At 44.9% G+C, this 22613-nt stretch overlaps 1 protein-coding gene across 1 annotated transcript; it reads right to left on the minus strand.

Annotated features, from left to right (window-relative positions):
• Positions 1-1765: 1765 nt before the first annotated feature.
• Positions 1766-6962, minus strand: LOC130580631 (ketosamine-3-kinase-like). Its single transcript, XM_057378252.1, has 6 exons — positions 6807-6962; positions 5685-5836; positions 4258-4349; positions 3645-3727; positions 3118-3240; positions 1766-2409 (listed from the first exon to the last, which is right to left on the minus strand). The coding sequence occupies exons 1-6, from the start codon at positions 6945-6947 to the stop codon at positions 2059-2061; spliced, it is 942 nt and encodes a 313-aa protein (XP_057234235.1). The 5' UTR covers positions 6948-6962; the 3' UTR covers positions 1766-2058.
• Positions 6963-22613: the final 15651 nt, after the last annotated feature.

A 22613-nucleotide genomic window follows, 5' to 3' on the forward strand; every position in this document is an offset into this window, starting at 1 on the left:
GTGCTTGTTAGAACTCATGCATTCTCTCTCACCTACCTGGTGGGCTTGCACAGAAGAACCACTACCAGCCTACATCAAAAGAGTACAATGTTAGTGTTTACACCTTACAGGTAAAGCCAAAGTCTGTGGAATTATCATCAAGGACTTCTGACACTGGTGAGGTGCTGTGAGTCACACGTTAACTTCCTTTGGTTTCATGTCTCTTACCACAAGAGCTACAGGATGCACTTAGTGGGGACTGTGATGTAAAAATTTAGGAAAGGAAGACCCSCTTACTTTCCAGGTTATCCACAGATGTATTGGTCCCAGATGTGTCTACATCTTCCCCTTCTTTGTCTGAGTCCATAGGAGAACTTCACACATTATATTTAGAGTAAACAGTGCAGCATTCTAAATGTGCATTAGAACACTCACAACCACAGATGCATAGAAGGTGCAGCATTGAGAGTGGGTACGTTCTCAATCCCAGGGGCACAAACAGTGTAGTTTACTGATCATTGTGACAGAAAACGGGTCATAAACTATTGTTGATAAATACACTGGTATCAGAAAGCATAAGCAGTTCTATCCCCTTGGAATAAAGATTACCTGACAGGCATCCCATGGGGAAGCAGAGGGGTACAGCTCACTGGCCCTCCCAGGATACACAGGGGAGTCACCTCTGACATCCATCCCCTCCTATGTTGTATTTATAGTTTTCTTTGGGGATGGGGAAAACACAAAATTACAACTGATGTCATTTCATGATTACATGGAGTTTGAGTGACTTTAGTCACACACATGAAACATGCACAGGTTTCACTTCATGAGTGTATGCAGGTGTGAAAAACTTTATGTATTTTCAAGCCAATGAAACAAAGGTCAGCTTTTGGTCACTGGCTAGGCCCTTCCTTGGCTTAGCTTCTGTTGGCTRGATTGCTTTAAACTGAGCAAGACCACAACAATTCCATGCCTCTCCATCCTTTGTTTCSTGCCTCTCTCAGAGCMSCACCCAAGCTTCCTCAGTGTCCCTGCTCCTGGAGCTGCAGTTTCTGGTGAACTACTGTCAACTTGGACACTTCTCCTTGTTTTATAAAATTTCTCCACAAGGACTGAAACGTTATCTTAYGGCACCTGTACTCTAAAACTACAGAAAATGTATGTGAAGACTACACCACAACCAGATGGCCTTGTGTCATGGGCAGTGAAAAGAGTCAAAAGCATCTTGTGCTGGCAGTGGTGAGAGAATACACCTCTACAAGATGTGTACACACTAAGCGTCTTACTCAAAAGTTCTCTAAAAATGCACACTATTGGACAAAAGCATAATCCAAACAAAGAAGAGAGAATGAGTTCTGGTGTAACTCAAATTGCTGTGGACAAAAGCCCACTGATCAGAAAGCACAGAACAGCTTACAAGCGTGCCAGGAGGCACCAAAATTTCACACCACTTTATAAGACATTCGTCTCCATCCAAAAGAAATACATTAGCAACAAGCTGGAGGTMTTTAAAAGCCTCTGGACACAACCCTGAGTAATGTGCTCTATGGGACTCTGCTTAAAGCACTGGATTAGATCATATCCAGTGATCCCTCCCAACCTCGCCCATACTGTGACTGTGTGAATAGCAAGTCCAAATCCTTTCTCACAGTTGTTGTTCCAGTAATCTTCCTGCAGGCTTTCAAACCATGTTGTTAACATTACTCTCATGCACACAACTGAGCGTGAATAGTTGAAAGAGATTGGAAGACACAGCACAATGTGAAGAGTAACTCTTGTAGGCATCTTTTCAGTGTTTATTTGTATTACTTTGCATAATCTCAAGTACTTTCTGGATGTTAAGATATTTATTCATACTGCAAATGAATAAGCTCCTTCTGCAGATATTTCCATGATAAAGCTATTCCCAGCTATGCTAAAAAGGGGTAACTAAGCTACACTGGGTTTTCAATAGGATTTACTGATTCTAAGGTCTTCAGCTGAGCGAGAGGGTCAAGGGTCTCATAAGGGGTTTTTAAAATCACTACACCTGCAGCTGCACCAGCTAGTCTGGGGTTTTCCAAACAGGAAGTATTTGGCTTAAGCACCAACTTGTTTTACAAGGTTTCTCATAATGTTTATAGAAGACCCTCGGTACCCTGAACCAAAATGGTTCCAGTGGTTCATGTAGTGAAACAGCTGATAAAGCTTMAGGCGTTTCTCAAACCCTGTGATTCTGGGGATTTTACTGTGATAAGCAGAATAAAAAGCACTGTCAAAGCCACCAAACATCCCAGCTATTGCAAGATCGTACTCTGAATGTCCGTAGAAAGAGGCTGGATCGAAGATAACCGGACCAGAATCATCCTCAGCTACATTTCCTCCCCAAAGATCCCCATGCAGGAGAGAAGGAACGATTTCTATACCACTGAAAAAACTGGGTATCTTCAGCTGCAGGGGGGAAAAGCAAAACATGTAAATTACTACCATCGTTCACCTTAAAGTGTAGAGGTTTATCTGCATACTTTTAAAAAGTCAGTTAAATGAACCTGTAACTTGAAACAGCAGAGAACCTGGTCAAGAGAGATGCTGAACAAATCCAGAGGATTCCTGTTCCTCATTAAAGCCAGCAGCAAAACAGTTATGCACATCTCTTTCAGGCAGTYAGTAAAAAATGTAAAACTGCATTTGGTGCTGCAACATTGATCARGTTTAATAACAACAGACACCACCAGGTCATCATTAGAAGGCTCAAGCACCTCTCAGTAACCTTAAGGAAGTACCCAAAAAGCCAATACTGCAGTCACTTAAAAAAAAAGTAAATTAACAATGTGCAGAATAGTACTGCTTATGCACACTTCTCATCGTGAAAGTGTTACAGGCAATGACAAATACRAACTCCATCTATTAGATTTCCCAAACAGTATAGCAAAGTGCTATCTGGCACTTTGGAATTCACTCTGGAATGCTATCATAGGGTGATGTGGCAAAAGCCATTATACCTTAGAATAAAGGGTATTCTAATCTCTAAAATGTGTAATCTCTTACCAACAGAACCTGGAGCAAACCAACAAACAGGAACTTAGTTTTAAGAAAATAAAATCTAGATAACTGACACCCAGCTGTCGTTACAATGAGAACTGAGGGAATTGCTCCTACCTGAAGCTGTGCCCAAAGTTCTCTTGCTTCCCTGTCTCCTGAGCTCCTTTCAATCAGGTCCATCTGGGGCTGGATCCTTTGTCTGGCAAAGAAACTCACCCAGTCACTGCGCCAGTTGTTCACCTGAAGGCACAGGGCTGCAGATGTTAGTTATATACCACACAAAAGGTAGATTTTCTTCTTTTTCAAATAAATCTTTTGAAGATTACACAGCCTTTGTGCTGGTACCATCCAGGACAGTAAATGCTACCATTTAATTTAATGTTATCTTAAAACCTTAAATTATGGGAACCAAAATTTTATCTCAGTGATTAAAATCCAAGAAATTGAAGAGCCATCAGTGTCCAATGCATCTRTAAGTGCTGTCCAAAGCACTACTTTCCTTAGTAGGCTAAATAATGTCCATTTCTTTTCATGGCTCCAAAGAAATTTATTTATTTACATTATGATAATTTKGACCCTTTGGGTCACCCAAGGGAAAATGAGATAACCTTAAAATTCTATCAGTCTGATGAAGTAAAACCTACCTGTGGAAGGTAACCACAGCAGGTMACTGTATGAAAGCCAAACCGATCCACGAACTGGACTTCCATTTGCCCTTGTCCTTTACCTTTCAAACCAAAGACAAAAATTCAACAAAAATGAGAAAACAATGAGCATTCACAATGCAAATGAGCCTTAAAAACAGTGCATGGGTACAATGCTGCTTCTACTGAGAATAAAACAAAATTGTACTTAAATGTTCTTTTTGTTACTATGGTTGCTGCTGTTTTAAAAATTTAAGGGTCAGTGTAAAGCAGCTATTTGTGCTGTAAAGCAGCTATCTGTACTCTTATTTTTGTATTTTGAGGTACTRTATGTCCTCTGATACTAAGTCCTGGTAGAATCTGTGGTTCATGCTCCCAAACTGAATACATATTTTGCTCACAGAGATCCAAACAGAGCAAACAAAAGCAAAAAGAAGACTCTCCTGCCTGGGTCTTTCATGCCAGCCCATTCTCATGTTATTTTTAGTGGAAGAAGAGGAAACCGTCCTTAAGTGTCAAAAGCGATTTTAACTGTTTTGTATATTATTATTATTATTATTATTATTATTATTATTATTATTATTATAAATTTGCAAACAACTGTGTACTTTACCAACTATGCTCCCTTCTTTCTTTATCTTCTCTCTAAGTTGCTGGTTATGAAGATGAAGATCAGCCAGCTGAGTTCCAAGCAGTGCTGAATGTCTAAGAAATAAAAATAGTGTTAACAACTCTGACACATGAACAAATCCAGACCTTGCTATTCCAGGAGTTACTTGAAAAAGGTTATCAAGCAAGAAGTTATCCATTTCTAATGAAATAACTTCCCAAAGTATTCCAGTTATAAACACTTCATCTTCCTATCAAGACTGCACATTAATATAGACAAAATGTATTTACTTGGTGTTTCTGACACCACTATTGAAAGTGAAATAATAAATTTGCTAACAGAAAAACTATCAATTTTAATTTCTGTGTGATATCACTTCTATAAGCACTTTCAGTAAGATATGTATAAGAAAGCAYGCACATAATGTGGAACTTGTTTTGCCTTTTATTTTTCCCCTCTGGCAAACTATCTTAGGAAAATAGAACCAAACAAGGCTGATCTGCTTCTTTCTATCACTGTCTCTGCTCTTCTCTMAAATGCCTAGAAGGGACTCAGATAGGCCTAGTTTATCATCTACTTTTAATAAAAGCTTATCCTCAAACAGTTCAGAAAGGTCCTGTAATTACAAGCATGCCTCCCATGCATGTTCCTTTTCCTTTCTTTGACCACTCTCAACCTTCTCTGTTCTAAAAGCACTGTCATTTAAGGCAAAGTTACTTCTTCATTTTGTTCCTATTAATACAGATTGCCCAGCTACCCCCTGAAATTTGCAGCCCAAAGGTTCCATTTGGGAGCCAAGCCAGCAAGGTTTCTGCCCTTTCTTTTGGGACTCCCTGAGGGCTCTTCATGAATCAGAAAACCTGCAATGAGCAGGATGAAGGACAAGACTTTTAAATTCTGAATTCCAATAAGGAATTGGTCATGATCACTTTCCCAGTGGAATCAAGACAGTTGGATTCATCACATGAAGTGCTAATCAGAGAGATGCATCAAAAGTTTGAAACTATCAAAATGAAGGTTATGAGTTGCAAAATAYTGAAATAAAGATGAATTCATCTAGAAAAGTGCCTCTGCATACTCAGGGCAAGCACTAAAGCACTGATTCTTACATCAGTAGCAAGTACATAGAGCAGGTGATCAGGTTGTTTATTTTCCTTACTGTAAAAAGGAACCTTTTTGTAAAAACCACAAATTACTTAAACAAGCCTACCCAAAACTAACCAAAACCCAGACTAACTTCTTGATCTATTTTCAATTTGCCAGGTGAGGCATTATGAAGTGTTTTATACAGTTCTCTGCTGTGTAACTTCCTGTATGACCCTGGGCTTGCTCAAGAAAAATTTTAACACATTTCTCCTACGAACACAAGTGATTTCATTGTCACAATAACCAAAATTTCTGGTTAAAGGGGGCAATGATAACAGTTTTACCTGTTCAAGTTCTTCATTTCCAAATGTTCCATCACTAGCACAGCATTGTCCCCAGGCAGTTCTACAACTTTGATGGGTTTAGGCACTCTTACTGTCTGTGTTTTCAGGATGGCTTCCAAACTTTCCATTTCTCCCAGAAACATTCTTCTGGCCTGCCAGATATTAAAGRAAATMATTAGTCTCTATAAGCATCAGTCACAGCTAAAAAGTTAAATAAAAGTTTTGGAGCAAACATTTATTGATACACAAGATACAGACAGAACTGCACCATCAGACTTGATGATAATTTTCCAGTTGCAGAGATTTCACTTTGTAAGACAACCGAGTAAAAGCAGCTTAGGTTCTAACATTCTCTAGAACTTAGAAACTCTGTTTACAATTGAAGGACTGCAAACTGCATACACGCAAAATGCGTGCAATATTCTATTAATACAGCAAATGTTTAGGAAGCTATGGACAATATACACCATCAGCTGGGAGACTAGRAGAATGGTGCTGACATTCACAGACATCATGACTTTCCAGACCAAGTAATAGAGTCAAGCTTCAAACACAACTCTATTTTCAGCCACAGGATAATAGAACCATAGAGTTGTTAAGGCTGGAAAAGCCATCTAAGATCTCTGACTCCAGCCACTAACCCAGCACTGTCCRGGGCACTCCGTGCCAGTGCCTGACCAMCCTTTGTCTAAAGAAATTTTCCCCAACATCCCATCTAAATGTCCCCTGACACAACCTGACGCTGCTTCATCTCACATGTTGCTTGGGAGCAGAGCCTGACCCCTCATCTGGCTCCATCTCCTGTCAGGRAGTTGTGCAGAGCCAGATGGTCCCCCCTGAGCCTCCTTTTGTCCAGACTGAGCCCCTTTCCCAGCTCCCTCAGCTGCTCCTGGGGCTCCATACCCTTCCTAAGCTCCGTTCCCTTCTCTTGACATCCTCCAGCTCCCCAAAGWCTTTCTTGTCGCGAGCAGCCCCAAAATGCCCCCAGGATTCAAGGTGCGGCCGCAGCAGCGCCCAGCACAAGGGGACGGTCACTGCCCTGCTCCTGCTGCCACACCRGGACTGGCACAACGCAGGGATGCTGYTCCAGCCCCGGCAACCCCGATCCCCACCCCGCCACACCTCCCCCTCGGAGTTGCTCTTCACGAAGACACGGCCGCGGTCCGTGTCGTAGCTCCGGCCCTGGCTGATGCAGCCGCCGCCCGAGTGCCCGGTCGGCCGCAGCACCGCCGTGCCCAGGGCCCGCTTCAGCGCCTCCTCCATGGTGTGTGCTGAGTGCGGACCCACAGCCGCCAAGAGAATTAAAGGCACGGGGAAAGGCGGGGCGAGAAGGGGCGGGCAAGGGGCGGCTGGGGCGGGGAAAGGGCGTGTGAGGGGGGCAAAGGGCGTTTGAGGGGGGCAGAGGGCGGCTGAGGCTGCAGGAGCCGGGCTCAGGGTSCGGGCGCTGCTGTCAAAGGGCCCTCTCAGCTGGACTCGACGTACCTTGTGGGTCCCTTCCAACTCAGAACGTTCTGCGATGCTGTAATTGATCGTGACATGAACAGAAGAAGCAAACTGAACACGGGGGCAAATTGGAATATGAGGAGCGAGAGAGCCCTTTGACAGCAGCGCCCACCCCAGGGCAGKGGTCACAGCTGCTGGCCCTACACAGGATACCCCAGCAATTTCACCCTGTGACTGTGAGCGTTGTACAAATGTGCAGCTTGAGCTCTGTCAGGTTGGTGCTGTGACCACTGCCCTGGGGAGCCTGTTCCAGTGCACAAACATCTTCTGGGGGAAAAAACTTTTCCTAATATCCAGCCTAAAACGGTCCTGACACAATTTCAGGTCCCCTTGGGTCCTGTCACTGGGCACCACAGAGCACAGAAAAGTATCTGTCCCTTCTCTTCCTCACAAAATTGAATGCAACAATGACATCTCCCCTTGGTGTAATAGGAAAAGATCTCTGAGATCAAGTCCAGCCTGTGACTGCACACCACTTTGTCATGGTGCCATGGTCTTTCCTTAAAGACTTCCAGGGACGGTGACTCCATCACCAACCTGGGCAGCCCCTTCCACTGTCTAATCATGCTTTCTGTAAAGAAATCCCCCCTGATGTCCAACCCAAACCTCTGCTGGTGCAGCTTAAGACTRTGTGCTCCTATCCTGTCCCCTTATTTCCTAGGAGCAGAGCCTAACCCCACATTGCTGCACCCTCCTGTCAGGGARTTGTGCAGACCCAAAAGGTTCTGAGCCTCCTTTTCTCCCGCATGAGGCCCCCAGATCTCTCTGCTCCTCATCGGACTGGTGCTCCAGACCCTTCACCCCATCGGCTAAGTCAGTAGATTTCTTGGGTTGGTGGCCATGAGTTGGCRTTCACAATTTCCCCTGCCAGCATTACACTTTACCCAGTTTGATGATTYGGCCTTATTTTGTTCCTCATAATCTGGCCTTGTCTTGATTATTTGACCAAGTGTCCTTGATATGAAGATGTCACATTCTGTTATGTCTGGTGTCAATTGTTTTATTACCTCAATTTACTTGTTTTTATTGTTTTTCTATAGCTGCTGGGACATGTTCAACATCATTTATCTATCTGGATGCCTGACGGTTCATCACTATCAAGTACTTAATTTCTGCCTTGAGTTTTAGTTTAATTAGCCCCATCTCAAGGCTGGAGATCCTCTGCTATGGAGAGAGGCAGGGAGACCTGGGGGTGCTCAGCCTGGAAAAGAGAAAGCTCCAAGGAGACCTTCGAGCCCCTTCCAGGGTTTAGGGGGGYGCCAAGAGAGCTGGAGAGAGACTTTGGACATGGATCTGGAGTAACTGGGCAAGGRGTGATGGCTTCAAGCTGGAAGAGGGCAGGGTTAGATGGGATATTGGGAAGAAATTCATCTCTCTGTGAGTGGTGAGGCTCTGGCACAGGTGGCCGAGAGAAGCTGTGGTTGCCCCATCCCTGGAAGTGTCCAAGGCCAGGTCRGGTAGGACTTAGAGCAACCTGGGACAGTGGAATGTGTCCCTGCCTGTAACAGGGCATTAAATGAGGTGGTGTTTAAGCTGCTTTCAACACAAACTATTCATGGATTCAGTGAAAGCAAAGCTTCACAGAGAGCTCTGCCTGGCACTGCCATTCCTTGTCTCCTTTGAAATCAGGAGTTGCAACTCATTTCATTTTTTGTTTCGAGGAACAAGTTTCCACTCCATCCTTCCATGGTGGTGTTGGTAAGAATGGAGGAGCAAGGGTAGGAGAAAGTGATGGGAGCAGTAATTGACAATAATGATGTGTATCTGAGAAAAGAAAGAAAACRTCAATAAAAGTTTTTAAAAAGTGCTATGATTCACGCTCTATTCAAATGAAATAAACTTCTGTTTATACTCATTTACTTCTCCTTTTTCAGGGTATTGCTGAAACTGACAGAAGCTTTAGATTTTCAAAGCTTGTGCTTTCAAAATGTAACATAAGCTATTTAAAGCCTGTTTTGATTTTTCAGACAAGTGATGCTGTTAAGCTGTATGCGATCATTGAGCAGAACAACACACCAGAAAGACCAAAGCTGTGGTGATCATGTGGAACATCTTGGGCTGGGGTCAGTTTGCTGCACTGGCTTGGTGGTGGGAAGAGCAGAGATGCTGTTTGATCACTGCTAAATACCAGCCTGAGGATTTGCAGCAGCCAGAGGATTAGTGAGATCCCTCCCGAGTGGAGCTCACCTGTCTGCAGCACCTGCAKCATCAAAATGGTGATGGAGTGGAATCTTCCAGAAAATGTAGTGGATTTCCAGCACCTTCTGAAGCAACTCACTTGCTCAAATGGGTCAGAATAAATCCCTTCCTGTTCACCAGCCATCTAATGCACATCTTCCTGTTCTCTGCCTGCACGTGACAGCAGCATTCTTACACACCTTGTCAGCCAGGGTGTCACCATGGGCAATGTTTGTGTCTCTGTGTAAGCAGTTGTTTTACAGGGCAGGCAGTGACACCGTCACGGGCCCTGCTTCAGTGGGCTCCCAACATGTGCCGAGCAGGAACTCCTACCCCGGGGGCACAAGAGAAATGCAGTTTCACAGCTCTGTTTTGCAGCATACAGGCTGTTGTGAACACACACAAGGCTTCAGAAAGGCTCAGTATAAGTTGAGAAAAACCTTCCATTAAAGCCCTGTCAGGTCCCATGATGAACTGCAGYGCTGGACCTCTGCAGCAGCACTGACCTCCAGCTGCAGTACTGGCACAGCCYGGACCACAGAAGGTGCAGGGAAGTACAGGTCAGTGCCATGAAAGGAGGGTGAAGAAAATAATCCATCAGCTGTGCTGGGTCTCAGTGACACAGGGACAGGGCTGTGAATGATCACACACATTGCGGCAGCCGTGGCAGCACACTGTGTCCCAAATGGCATCTCATGTCAGACACGTGGCTTAAACACAGGGTGCAGAACTGCCAGAACAGGTTGTGGTATGGAGAACTTCACAGAATTTTAAGCTGAGCTAGCCRCATTGCTTCTCGAGTGGGAGCTCCCCTGCCCGTAGTGCTGCAGCAGGACGCCAGCAAGTTCAACAGCCCCTCTGTGAGCCCTGAGCACGGGGGCATGGGTGTGCTCAGGACACACCCAGGGGAYTGCAGTTCTGAATGGGCGGGCTTCTCTCTCTTTTGCCATTGAAAGGTAGAGCTGAAAACAACTGCACTAACCCAAGGGACCCAGGCGCAACATGGTCTCAAGTAGGAAACACAAATGTCCCGTTCATGCAACAGGAAGGGATGCACCTTGTGTGCCTTTACACCTCCAGGAATGCAATGCCTTTGAACCCACAAAGTAAAAAATCACGTTGATCCCAGTCACTTGAATGACTGTTTTCTGGAAGAGAAATACTTTCTGGTTTACAGTGACACACGACAGGATGATTTGATGCTGAAGTCTGCTAGCCATATAACCAAAATCTTGTCAAAGGTGCCAAAATCAGATTTGAAAAAATAATGCTTTCCTCTTCATTTGATAGCATTTTTAACTGACACAGTGAGACAGTMAAAGATTTGGTTCAGTTTTGATCAAATAAAATGTGTTTCGACAGGATAAAGTAAGCAGCAGTTTACATTAAAATAAACCAAAAAGCTGCACAAAATGAAAGTTTTTGCTGTTTGGTAATCACAGTAGTTTATAGTTAAATACATCTGTTCTCTGGTACATTCCTGGCACTCAGGACAAAAACCTTTCAATACATATGTGATGCAGCAGTGGCTTCTTTGCCTCTCAGTTTTCAAAAAATACTCGATAGTAGCATATGAATAGATACCAACATGTTTAATTTATAATCTTGCTTACTAGATATGCTTCATTTTTTAAAGCATTAATTTGCCCAGTATTATTAAAGCTGAGGAATTACTGGACTGGGAAGTGCTTTCACCTTCCACAATGGAAATAGCAATTTTATGGGAAAAACTTACAGTCACAATCCAAACCAATACTTTTAGTCATCACTATAGTGGGGGCTGAAATTTCAAGGTTGAGTTTCTGCGTCTTTAACCCTCCATAACRTGGGCATTTTTTGTTCTTTTGTGCAAATTTCTAGTCCTTCTATTACCTATGGAAAAGAGTTTGCATTAACAAGAAAAAAGAGAAAACAGCCTTAGACTTAACCTAAAGTATTTCAATTTCCTACAATATTTTTCTTAAAATGTGCACAACTTCTCTGTAGATGTACTGAATCTCCAGTGTCTACTGATAAATGGACAAAACCTAAGCCTTGAGGAAAAGACAAGAAAAATGTAGCTTCAAATGTGGTATAAGCAATAACAGCAAAGATAGTTACAATACTGAAACTTCTTTAATACAAGTTTTACACTAATTTATATAATACAAAATAATTAAGCTACAATTCAATAATAACATACATAATCTTACAGGTATTAATCCTAAATTTTCAATAACTTTAATAGTTTCAAACACTGGCTGCCTGAAGCAGACAACTGGTGCCAGGATTCCACTTGCTGATTGTCAAATTCCTGTATTAATCTCTTAATGGACAGTTTGCTGTGGAGATACTGGCATCTGTTCTTCGCCTCAGAGTAGCTGTGGCTAGGCTATGAAAGAAAGATAAAATTAGGGCATACAAACATTTCTGCAGAGTTTAGAATTTCATGTTCTTTGCTTTAAAGTAGCCTTGAACAAGACTCAGAGGTTACTCCCTCCCAGAGACTGTTTTATCTCCTGATACACTAAGACCTTTCTAAGACGCATCTTCAAGGAAAAAAACAGTTAAGTCAATATGAAGAACATTTCCTTATAAAATGCAAACTTATGTAAAACACCAAAAATACACTCAGTTTGACACAAGGTATTTTGTTCTCTGTGTGTCACCACGTTTGCTTTGCAAAACCAAATTTCAATCTCTTGCATTACCCAAGACRTGCAATTAAACCTGTCAATAGGAAATAAAAACAGCTCATGCTCGGAGACTCTTTGAGATGTACCTCGAGCTGCTGTGCATCCACAAACAGCTCAAACAGGTTAAATTTATGGTTGAACCTTTTTTGGCTGGGTTTTGTAAAAATCAGAGGCAGCCCACAGAGTGTCTTAGGGCATAAGGCAGTTCCACAAGGTTTCCCTTTGTCTGCTGGAGCTGAGCCCAGGACTCGGCCTTGCACAGCTGCAGACCCGAGGCACCGACTTGGTGATGCCAATAAAGCAAAAAAAAAAAAACAAACCAGCATTGTACAGAGATCCAGTTCTAAAGCTGGGAAGAACGGTGTAATGGCATATTCCAAGTGGAACTGGTACTCAGGAACACCCAACCACTTCAGGGTGCTCAGACCGTAAGACCAGCAGAATTCTTTGCAGAGCTTTTCATTCTTCTGCTTTGGAGTAACCGGCCTTAAAATGAATGTTTGTGTTAAAAATASAGTCCCCAGCATCCTGTGGATCCTCAGGTGATGAGAAGCTCCAGGCCTGTGCACCCCTCCTCTTGTAGTTTCATTAATGTGTGGTACAATTACCTACATTGTGCTMACTAAGAAGCTGACATGGCTGTGTGCCAATAGGTAGTTATGTCCTTGCTGTGAACTGAAAGATATCGTTAACTATATTATTTTTTTTTTATTTCAAGACTAGTTTAAGAGAAGAAAAAAAAAGTTCTATTTAAATTTTTTGAAAATTCTCTTTTGGAGAACTATTAATATCCAGAAACATTTTTTTTCATTGTCTGGACTGTGTCTCAAACTGGTGTTTAGGAAGCAGATAATCACCCTTTGAGATTTGTTCATTATCTTTCATGGAGTGACCAAATGCCATCCATGCATTTTGGCATGAACACACTAGAGACAGGCGAGAAGTGCCTTCTGTTTCCAGTTCTGCTGAGAAAAGACCAGACCATCACTGAATATTTTGAAAGTAAGTTCTGATGAGAAGGTTCTGATGACTAAACCTGCAAATGTCTCTGGAGTCCCTGGAAAATTCAGAGAACCTCAGAAGTGAAGGACAAACACAGCTGGCAGCCTTCTCTAAATATTCTTGTCCAGCACCACCACACAAGCAGGGCTGACATTAAGATTAGATCCAGCCTCAAAGTTATTCCATGTGGCCCAAGCTCTGTTTCAGGGAAGCACTAAATGRATAGAGTTCCAGTAAAAGATTGTACCTCTGCTGGAGTAAAACCAGGAGATTTGGATAGATGGGAAATACATGTCTGTCAGTGCCAGACACTAGATTGTGGGGAGAAAGCTAAAAGTCACATTGACATTTCCTGCAACTACTAGTAGTGCTGATCATATTGATACATACATATCCATATCCAGTATTYGTTGKGTGTTGGTGTCACTTTTTGGAGGGAAGTTTGCGGCACTTGAAATGCAGTGTATGTAAATGCCATAGTATCTTTAATATAATCCATACATGGAGCTGCAAGGAAGAGAAGGGAGGGAGGGAGGGAGGGAGGGAGGGAGGGAGGGAGGAAGGAAGGAAGGAAGGAAGGAAAGATTTTATTAACAAGAAACAGTAATATCTTTGCAGTTTAAAGTGTGACTCACTGAATGAATGACACATTCACCCATGTGTCAACCCACCTACATCTGTCTCAGTATACTTTGCTATACAAAATCTAAATTGCATAAAAAAAAAAGATGATGGAAGAGTCTGTATACAGGACATGAAGAATTAWGCTCATCTCCAGAAAAATCTCCTAATGACATAAAAAGATAATTAAGCTTCATGCATAATATGAATGACTCAAGCTCTCAATATCTGTAAGAGTTTTGTCATTGTRGCATATGAACAGTCCTGGACCAGAGTCCAGGAATGAATGGAACATGGCTTCAAATCTGCTACAGTATTCTACATTTCCTAAGAGGTTTGATAATTTAGAGTTACAGAAAAATACTACTGGGCAATTTGCCAGGTCCTTCATTTAATCTAACAGGCTGTGTATGATTTTCTGCATGTTCAGAGCTGAATTTCAATGCTTATTATTTAGTGCTCAGCATTTTTGTACTTTAATTATAGAGTTGTTATTTCAGCTTTTACCTTCCTGAAACCTTCCTGTTTCAGAAGATAGCTTTTATTACTAACAATTAATAATTATCAAAACAGAATTTTAAATAAATAAATGTAACTATGTAACTGTATAATGCAAATGCAGGAATATTTTCCAATTCAGTTATTGCATTCAGTGTCTTTTATTGCCTCCACACTGGTTTTCCTCAGAAGGAATCTTTCTGGCTTTTCAGCACATGCAAGATGGAATTGTACAGAACCACARGATCACAGGGTCACCAAATGCTTGTGAGACCTCTTGAGATAGTCCAGCTTCTCCGAGAAGTGGTTCAAGTCATCCTCACGGCCCTTCACAAGACTCACTTGACAAGCTGAGCTCTCTGTCCTACGGGGTGCCCACCAGCTCTGTGGAGAGGAAGGATCCCCTCCCTTGACTGCTGCCAACGCTCTGCCATCCCAAGAGGCTGTTGTCCCTCCTTGAAAAGTTTGTCTCCAGGAAGCTGATCCCCAGCTTGTCCTAGCATGTGGATGTGGCTATTCCTTCCCAGGTGCAGGACTCTGTTTCCTCTTGTGGAGCTTTAGATGGTTCCTACCAGCCCTTTTCTGCAGCTTGTTGAGGTCTCTCTGGACGGCAGAACAARCCTCTGGTCTAAAGAACAATCCTTTCTATTGTTTCTCACCTGCAAACTTGCTCTTCCAGCATCCAGGTCATTCATGAGGACATCAAATGATGTTTTGGCCCCAGTATTGACTCACTGGGTGCTCTATAAGAAATGGTAAATAGGAAAACTTTGTACATATTTGATTTTTTTATTTTTTTGTTTTGTTTTGTTTTGTTTTGTTTTGTTTTGTTTTGTTTTGTTTTTTTAGGATTAGTAGATGGTTTAGTTTTTTTATCCTGGAGGAACAGTGGAAATTATTTATAAAGAAATCATGCTAAAAGGAAATCATGCACAAGGAAAACCACTGCAAAATAGTGAAGCACAGAAGCAAAGAGTTCCTGAGATGGAGCTACTGGCAATAATTATAAAACCTGTTATGAGAATTTTCTTTGTTACATTTGAGAACAGATTGTCATATTTGCTACTGGACAACTTCCCTGAGTTGCCTGAAGTCAAGAAAAGAATCCTCAAATTTGTCTAATAAAACTTACTGATTCTCACTGCCTTTTAAAAAAGTCCGAGCTAATTGTAGCTCCTGGGTGTCTGGGAAAAAAGCTAGGAAGGAGTTTACAGTTACTTAAAGAGAAAAGGGAGGAAATACATATTTAAGCATWTGGTGATTTTCCCAGAACTCAACTCACAAACCTTTTTACTGGGCAAGCAAAGCAGAACAGCCAGCCAGCCCCCCAAACAGGCAAAAAGCATCCTTGTGCCATCACCTTCGATCCTGAAGGGGTGTAGAAATGACAAACTCTGACAGCAAAACCAAAGGGGAAAAATCTGGCATTGGCTGAAGTGTCTGGATGTGGCAGCCTCTTCCAGGGAGGCAGATGAGAAATCCAGTGAAGAGAGACCAGGGGCTGTCATCTGAGCAGATGTTATGAGGCAGAGTCAGCCACCCCTCACACAGCAGTCCCAGCTCACACCATCCAGCCCTTAAACTCACAAAAAGTGTTCTTCCAAATGTAAAAAAAGGTGGTTGAAGTGCTAGTGACTCAAATCATGACAACAGCCCAAGATAAGTAAGGATGATGGGACAGCAGGGCCAACMGTGTAATGGGAAAAGGGCCCTTCTACCCTGTTCTGCAAGGCAGCAACTACAGCTCCTTTCTGAAGCTGTGGGACCAAGCTCCATCGCTGGTGTTTTTGAGGAGCACTAACACCACTGCTTCCAGAAACATGGGAACTTGGGAAGTGGAGAGTGACCTGTGGAAAAGTGCCAGTGGGATTGGGTGGGGCTGGAGGAAAAGATTCCTTTCTGCTTCTCCCTGTGCTGGAAGCAAAACACAGAGGGGTGGGAGACTTTCAGTTAAGCCAGAGGTGTATGAGAACAAAATGGAAATGCAGAAGTTCAAAACAAGAAATCGGTACTTCCTTTTTCCTCCTGGTACTGTGCACCTGCAGGGGAGAACATCCTGTGTTACACCCTGGTGACATCACAAGTGGCAGACTGTGATCTCACCTGGGGATGGATTCTGACATCATGTATCTCACTGCACATATGTGGGCACCATCAGAGCCTGGGCTGGTCTGGTTCAAGCCTTGACTCCTGCCAAGAATTTCTGCAAGTGGGAGCAGCCCATGGTCCTCAGCTCTCAGCCTACTGCAGAGCACAGAAATGGCCACAGGGACAGAGTGGAGCTGCCCCTTCTGCCAGGACACTCATGCTGATGTGGCTTCTGCTCTGCCCTGTCACCACCAGTTCTGTCTGCGCTGCATCCTATGGTGGACAAGGACAAATCCATTGTGCCCACTGTGCAGCAGGCCAGTGGAGACTGTCAGGTTTCCTGGCCATGAAGAGGATGACTATATAGAGATGGTCATCACAGTCCCCGAGCAGACAGCAGCAACCAGCAGCCAGGTGGGGAGACCTCCCATCCTCCTGGGTGAAAATAGACCTTGATGGGCAGTGGTGACCCCTGTGTCCTCTCCCTCTCACAGGGAACTCTGTCCCCAGCTGAGCAGGGGGCTGAAGGGCCAGAGCCTGTGGGTGGCCTCCTGCCCGAGGTGTGGGCAGGACTGTTCCGACAACGGCAGCATCTCCTGGACCCTGTGCAGCCATGCCTGCGCCAGAGGCTGGAGGGAATATACTGGGACCAGTGGTGGCTGGTTGAGGACATAGAGAGCTGCATCCTGTACAGCCTCTGCATCTATGGGCCAGATGTGGAGATGCTGGTCGAGGTGCTGCAGCCTCTCCTCAGCGAGCACACAGTGCCACTGATCCACAGTATCAGCCACGTCATTGTGGGCCGATGCCGCCAGGAAGCCCAGAGGCTGCTGCGCTCTGGTCCTGCCAGGGATGAGAATGGCCCTGTGGCCAGCTCCAGCTCCAGCTCCAGCAGTTCCAGAAGATCCAGAAGATCCAGATCCAGAAGGCCCAGAAGGTCCAGGCCCAGCAGCTCCTGGGAGGGGACTGTCACCAGCAGCTCTGCAGCCTCCAAAGTGGAGGAAAAAACCAGTGCATTAGCGACCACCTCTGCTGGGAGCTCTAGCTGCCTCTCACCTGTATCCAGCCCCTCAGAGTGGGACCAGACACAAGAGACACTGCAGCAGCCGGTTGTGGCAGGTCCCTCTGCTCAGGGCTGCAGYCACAGCACCTCTGCTCCGGGCCAGGGCAGGAACCTCTTGCCCAAGCGATCACAGCACCCCCCAAACAAGAGGGTCCCCAGCTCCCAGGATTCTCCTCCTTCCAGCAGGAGGCTGCCCTGACAGCAGTGCTAGCAGGACTCTTGCAATCTTTTAGTCAGGAAATAAAAAAAGGAAATTGTTGTTTCCCTTACACAGTCTCTGGGCTTTTCTCCCTTTTAATGCCCTTACCCTTCTCCTCGTGTCCCACTGTTGGTGGTACCTGCATGCTGAGTGGCACAGCCCTGTGCCCTGGAGCCTGTCTTGGGATGATTTTATGATAATACTTCATTCCCCTATCGTCTGCTTAAATCTGCATTCCCCTATCGTCTGCTTTATGCCCAGAAATGCCTCCTGTAGCTTTAAGGTGAATCTGGTAGGGGCAGGAGCCAGGGGAGCTCAGCATGGGCTTTGTTCAAAGCATGCTTGGGATTGCGGCATGGACTGAGTGATGTATTTTCTTTTAGACAGCTGGGCTTTTGTTAGCTTAGGCAAGAAGTTTCTTTCCCTGGACTGCAGCACCCATTTTTCATCTACTACCAAGTACTAAGGGATCTCAAGGAGGTGTCTCCCACACTGGGTGTGCCTGAGAGGCCTGGCAGGGGCTTCCTCTCACAGCTGGGCACAGTGGCTGAAATGCCCATGGCCAGAGGGGATCCTTCCTCTCACTCAGGGCTGGCCACTCTCCACCCCAATACTCCAAATCCTGGCATTACACAGGGAAAGGCAGCAAGGGGAGGAGGCATCATCTGGCCACAGGCAGTCCATGCTGACTGCTCCCAGCATATTCCCGCTCATGGGAYACCTCAGCAGTGCATCAGGAGCAGAGACAAAAAACACGACAATGAGGGCATGACACAGGTGACCAAGGGAAAGCAACACAGAAACACAGAAGTTCAGAATGAGAAACCATATTTTCTTCTCTTTCCTGGYAGTGTGCACCTTTAGGGGGAAACATCCCATTGTGAGATCACCAGGCTCTGGAGGGCGACATCCCAAGTGGCAGATTGTGACATCACAGATGTGCATTGCTGGTTTTCTTTGGGCACCAGCAGTACCTGGGCCAATGTGGCCAAAGCCTTGACTCCTGCTGAGGAAGACTGTGATGTCTACAGGGTCAAACCTGGCTTTTCCCAGCGCTGGCGGTGTGTTGGGAGCTCCCATCAGGAGCTYGCAGTGCCACTCCCAGAGCCATCGCTCCTGTTTCCCTGCCCTGCCTGGCTGGGGCAGCCRAGCACTGYGGGTGCAGTGCTGAGGGTGAGCTGGGCAGGAAAAGGTCCCTGCAGGGTGGCTGTGGTGTGGGTGACAGGACTCAGGGAGGTGGGAGAGTGTTCTTGTCCAGGGGCCTGGGCATTCCTCCCTCCCCTCCCTGGGACAGTCAGTAACTGCAGCTTCTCCTTCAGAGTGTGACACCAGTGAAGGGAGCAGCTCCTGATGCTCAGCTCTCCCCAAAATGCTGCCAAGCACAAAAACGGTCGGAGAGAAYTACGGCAACTGCCACATATGCCAGGACACTCCAAAGGATGCGGCTTCTGCTCTGCCCTGTGGCCACCAGTTCTGCCTGGGCTGTGTCCTGCGGTGGACACACACAAATCTCTCATGCCCGGTCTGCAGATCACCAATAGAGAGCATCCGGTTTTCTGAGCGGGATGAACAGGACTATCTGCTGTTTGCTGTCATCTCTCCTGAAGAGTCAGCAGAGAACAGCAGCCACGCAGGAGCAGCTCCCATCCTCCCAGGTGAAAACAGCCTCCATGGCCCTCTGGTGTCTCCTGCACCTTCTCCACAGGGAACACTGTCCCCAGCCGAGCTGGGGGCTGTGGGGCCAAAGCCTGTGGGTGGCCTCCTGCCCAATGTGTGGGCAGGACTGTTCCAACAGCAACAGCACCTTTTGGATCCTGTGCGGCCCTGGCTGCGTGAGAGGCTGGAGGAAATATTCTGGGACCAGTGGTGGCTGGCACAAGTTGCACAGAGCAGCATCCTGCATGATCTCTGCCTCCATGGTCTGAATGTGGAGAGCTTGGTCCTGAGGCTGCAGAACTGCCTCGGGGAGCACACAGCGCCGCTGCTCCGTGGCCTCGTCAATGCCATTGTGGGCCAGTGCGGCGAGGAGGCCCAGAGGCTGCTGCTTTTCCTTACGGGCAGGGAGACCGACAGTGCCAGCTCCAGCTCTGTGTCCAGAAGATCCAGGCCCAGTATCTCCCAGGAGAGGATTTCTGCCAGGTTCCCAGCAGAATTCCCCATGGAGGAGGAAGCTGTAACATCACAGGCTGCCCTCCAAGGGGGTCACAGCTGTCCCCAACCTATGCCTGACCCTGCAGAGCAGGACGAGTCCCAAGAGGAGCCAGATCAGGCAATGCTGGCAGCTCCCTGTGCCCAGGGCGGCATCCGCAGCCACTGTGCTCCTGGCCAGGGCAGGGACAGCTCTGGCAGGGATCCCCGGTGTGCCCAGAAGAGGAGAGCCACCAGCCCCCTGGATTCTCCTCCACCCAGCAAGAGGCCAAGGAAGGCACCTGTGAGACCCTGCAGCTCCGAGGGCCTCTCATCAGAGGAAGTGATGAAACCTGGACCGAGTGAGCCTACGGCCACCTTGGCAAACAGCCTCGCCTGCCCAGCTGTGGCTTCCATTCAGTGCCTGGTGCAGTCCCGGCCGGGGCACTCCTCCAGTGCCAGGGGTCCAAGTTCCCCCAGTCACTGAGAGAACCTGACACACTGAAATGGGAGCMCATTAGAAAATTTAGGTCCAGATACAGCAGTGGTGTTGGAATGAAGTAATTAACCTTAATAAATTAACAATTTCTACTCTAATACAGTAACTGGTAATCTGGCTACATTACACTGTAATTACTGAACTGCAAGGAGTTTGCTCAGGTGGAATAAAAGACAAGGAGARTACTTGACATGCATATGGAAACGTGTTCTGCTAAGTGAATGCTTTCTTCGTCTAGCTTGCTGAAAAGCAATTGCTGTAATTGAACCCAAAGCCTACCTGGTAAAATGTTTTATGAAGTATTGATTTAACAAAATTATATACGAAGAAAAATATGAATATTGCCCAAGAGTCTAATACTGTTCTACTGTATTGCCCATTTGCACTCTTCTCTATTGTTGTGAACAATATTGTTGTGTTGTTCCTCTGGTCTTTTTTTCAGTCCCACAATTACAAATAATGCTCTAAAGGAAATTGTAAGTGAATCTTTTCAGATCATTGACCAGCATAACAGAAACAGTTATATTTGAGCTGCATTTCCAAAGGTGGTGGTTTGCTTTAATGCTTAAGCAAGAGAAGTGAGAGAATCTGTGTTTTGAAAAATAGATCATAATGGAACTGTGCAAATGCATTCTGTTCCTCCCCTAAATTATATTCTCATATTCAAAACATCATTGAAGATTGAAAATTTCCAGTAACTTTATTTCTATCAATTGTTTTAAAACATTAATTAAGAGCATTATTTGTTTGGATTAACAAAAGCATCTGGATGAATTGTAAAATTTGCACGTCCTGATACCTAAGTATCACAAAGTGCTACTTCCTTGAAAAAGTCAGATTTTTCAGAGAATTCAATACRGGTTGAACTAGGTTTGAGTCTGGGGTTATTTCGCTCTAAAAAATAGCCAAAAGAGCTCAAATCATTGCTTACTCAGTTCAAGGGAAACAGCCTCTGAGGGGTCACTCACTTACTACCAAAGCAAAGTCAGAGATCTGGGACTCTGAGCACTTCCAAAAAGAYGTCCTTGGTTTTCAGACTTATCACAGAAAAATGCTTATCAAAACAAAAATGAAATCAGTAGAATTCGGACTCTGTTTTGTTCTCTGTTAAACCACAAACCTAAACTCTTCCCTTCCCCACAATGCAAACATGGAAACACTGACAGCCTTGGAGGAYAAAGAAAAGCAAAGGAAAACTGTGAGTACCAGTCACCTCATCGTGATGAGAGCGGTCAGTGCTGACAGTGCTGCTCTGCGTTTAAGCCTCTGGTCGTCACCTTGACTTGCTGTACTCAGATTCTCCATCTCTGCCATCGGGGCAAGGGAGTCCTGTCCTTCTCTCTGAGCCGTGAGTTATTTCAACACACGTGAGCCTGACCTTCACAGCTTCCTTGGAGCTGAAGATGTAACAGGGCTCTAGGCAAAATGCAACTMTTCTAGTTTTCTCTTTGACCCTCTGCATTGCCCTTATCACCCCCATTCTCAGTGAACAAAGCTGAGACCTCTCTAAGGCTGAATGTGGGGAAACAGAATTTTTGTGCAATCTGATCCCGACAAGATAATTATCTACTGTGTATGTAAGGAAATTTCTTCCATTCTCATTCTTCTTTTAGTGAGAAGCAAATGCTGCTTCCAACAAGAGTTTTATCATGAACAAATACTTCTTATGAAAATATCCTAAAGGGTGTGAGTTACGTGTGTGTATGTACACATGTGTGTGCTGGGGCACAGGTGGGAACTATACAAAGGAAAACTTCTGTAAATTTTCCATACAAGTAAACTTTTACAAATGTACAAGCCTGAACAAATACAGTACTGACAAAATYACCACAAGATGATTAGATGGTTTAATTCATCTGCTCTGAGTCAAGCTGTAACCACAAACTGGTAAAATAAAAGTCCTTAACACCTACTTAGCATTAAGAAGCAGGCATTCTTTATTTAGCTGGATGCACAAGGACATGTCTCCTCTGAAATATCATGCATGCCAATTACAGAAAAACTTCTCTTAATATATATTTTACGTACATATTCACTAATATTCTGGGAATAAAAATACATATGATAATAATTTCCCCCAAATCATTAATTTGATCCCTCCCCTCTGCACATGTGATCTCCTGTCCCAGGGGGTCCTTCGTAGTCAGTGCCCTCCAGGTCATACTTGACCACTCGAAGAACTGATGGTGCTTTCCAAATTAGCAGAAAAGTTGGGTTGGTTACTCTCCTGCTCTTCTTGGCTAATATTCAACATGATCCTAGAATAAGCATTGTGCAGTTCCATAGGCCAGTGGTTTTTGGAGAATAAGCATTGTATCAGCCCTCCAGGTGTGCAAACAGCTCTTCCTYGGGCAGCAAGGTCGATCATGTGGTCATAACTCTAGACAGAAAACGTTTGTCTAATTTTTTTGTAATGCTGCAATTCAGTCGGAGCGTCGGTATGGTTTGGAGGTTGAGTGGGGTTTTGTCGTTTTGG

Source organism: Malurus melanocephalus, unplaced genomic scaffold (assembly GCF_030028575.1).
Source record: "Malurus melanocephalus ecotype Western Australia unplaced genomic scaffold, MMel_1.1 scaffold_350, whole genome shotgun sequence".
Lineage (NCBI taxonomy): Eukaryota > Metazoa > Chordata > Aves > Passeriformes > Maluridae > Malurus > Malurus melanocephalus.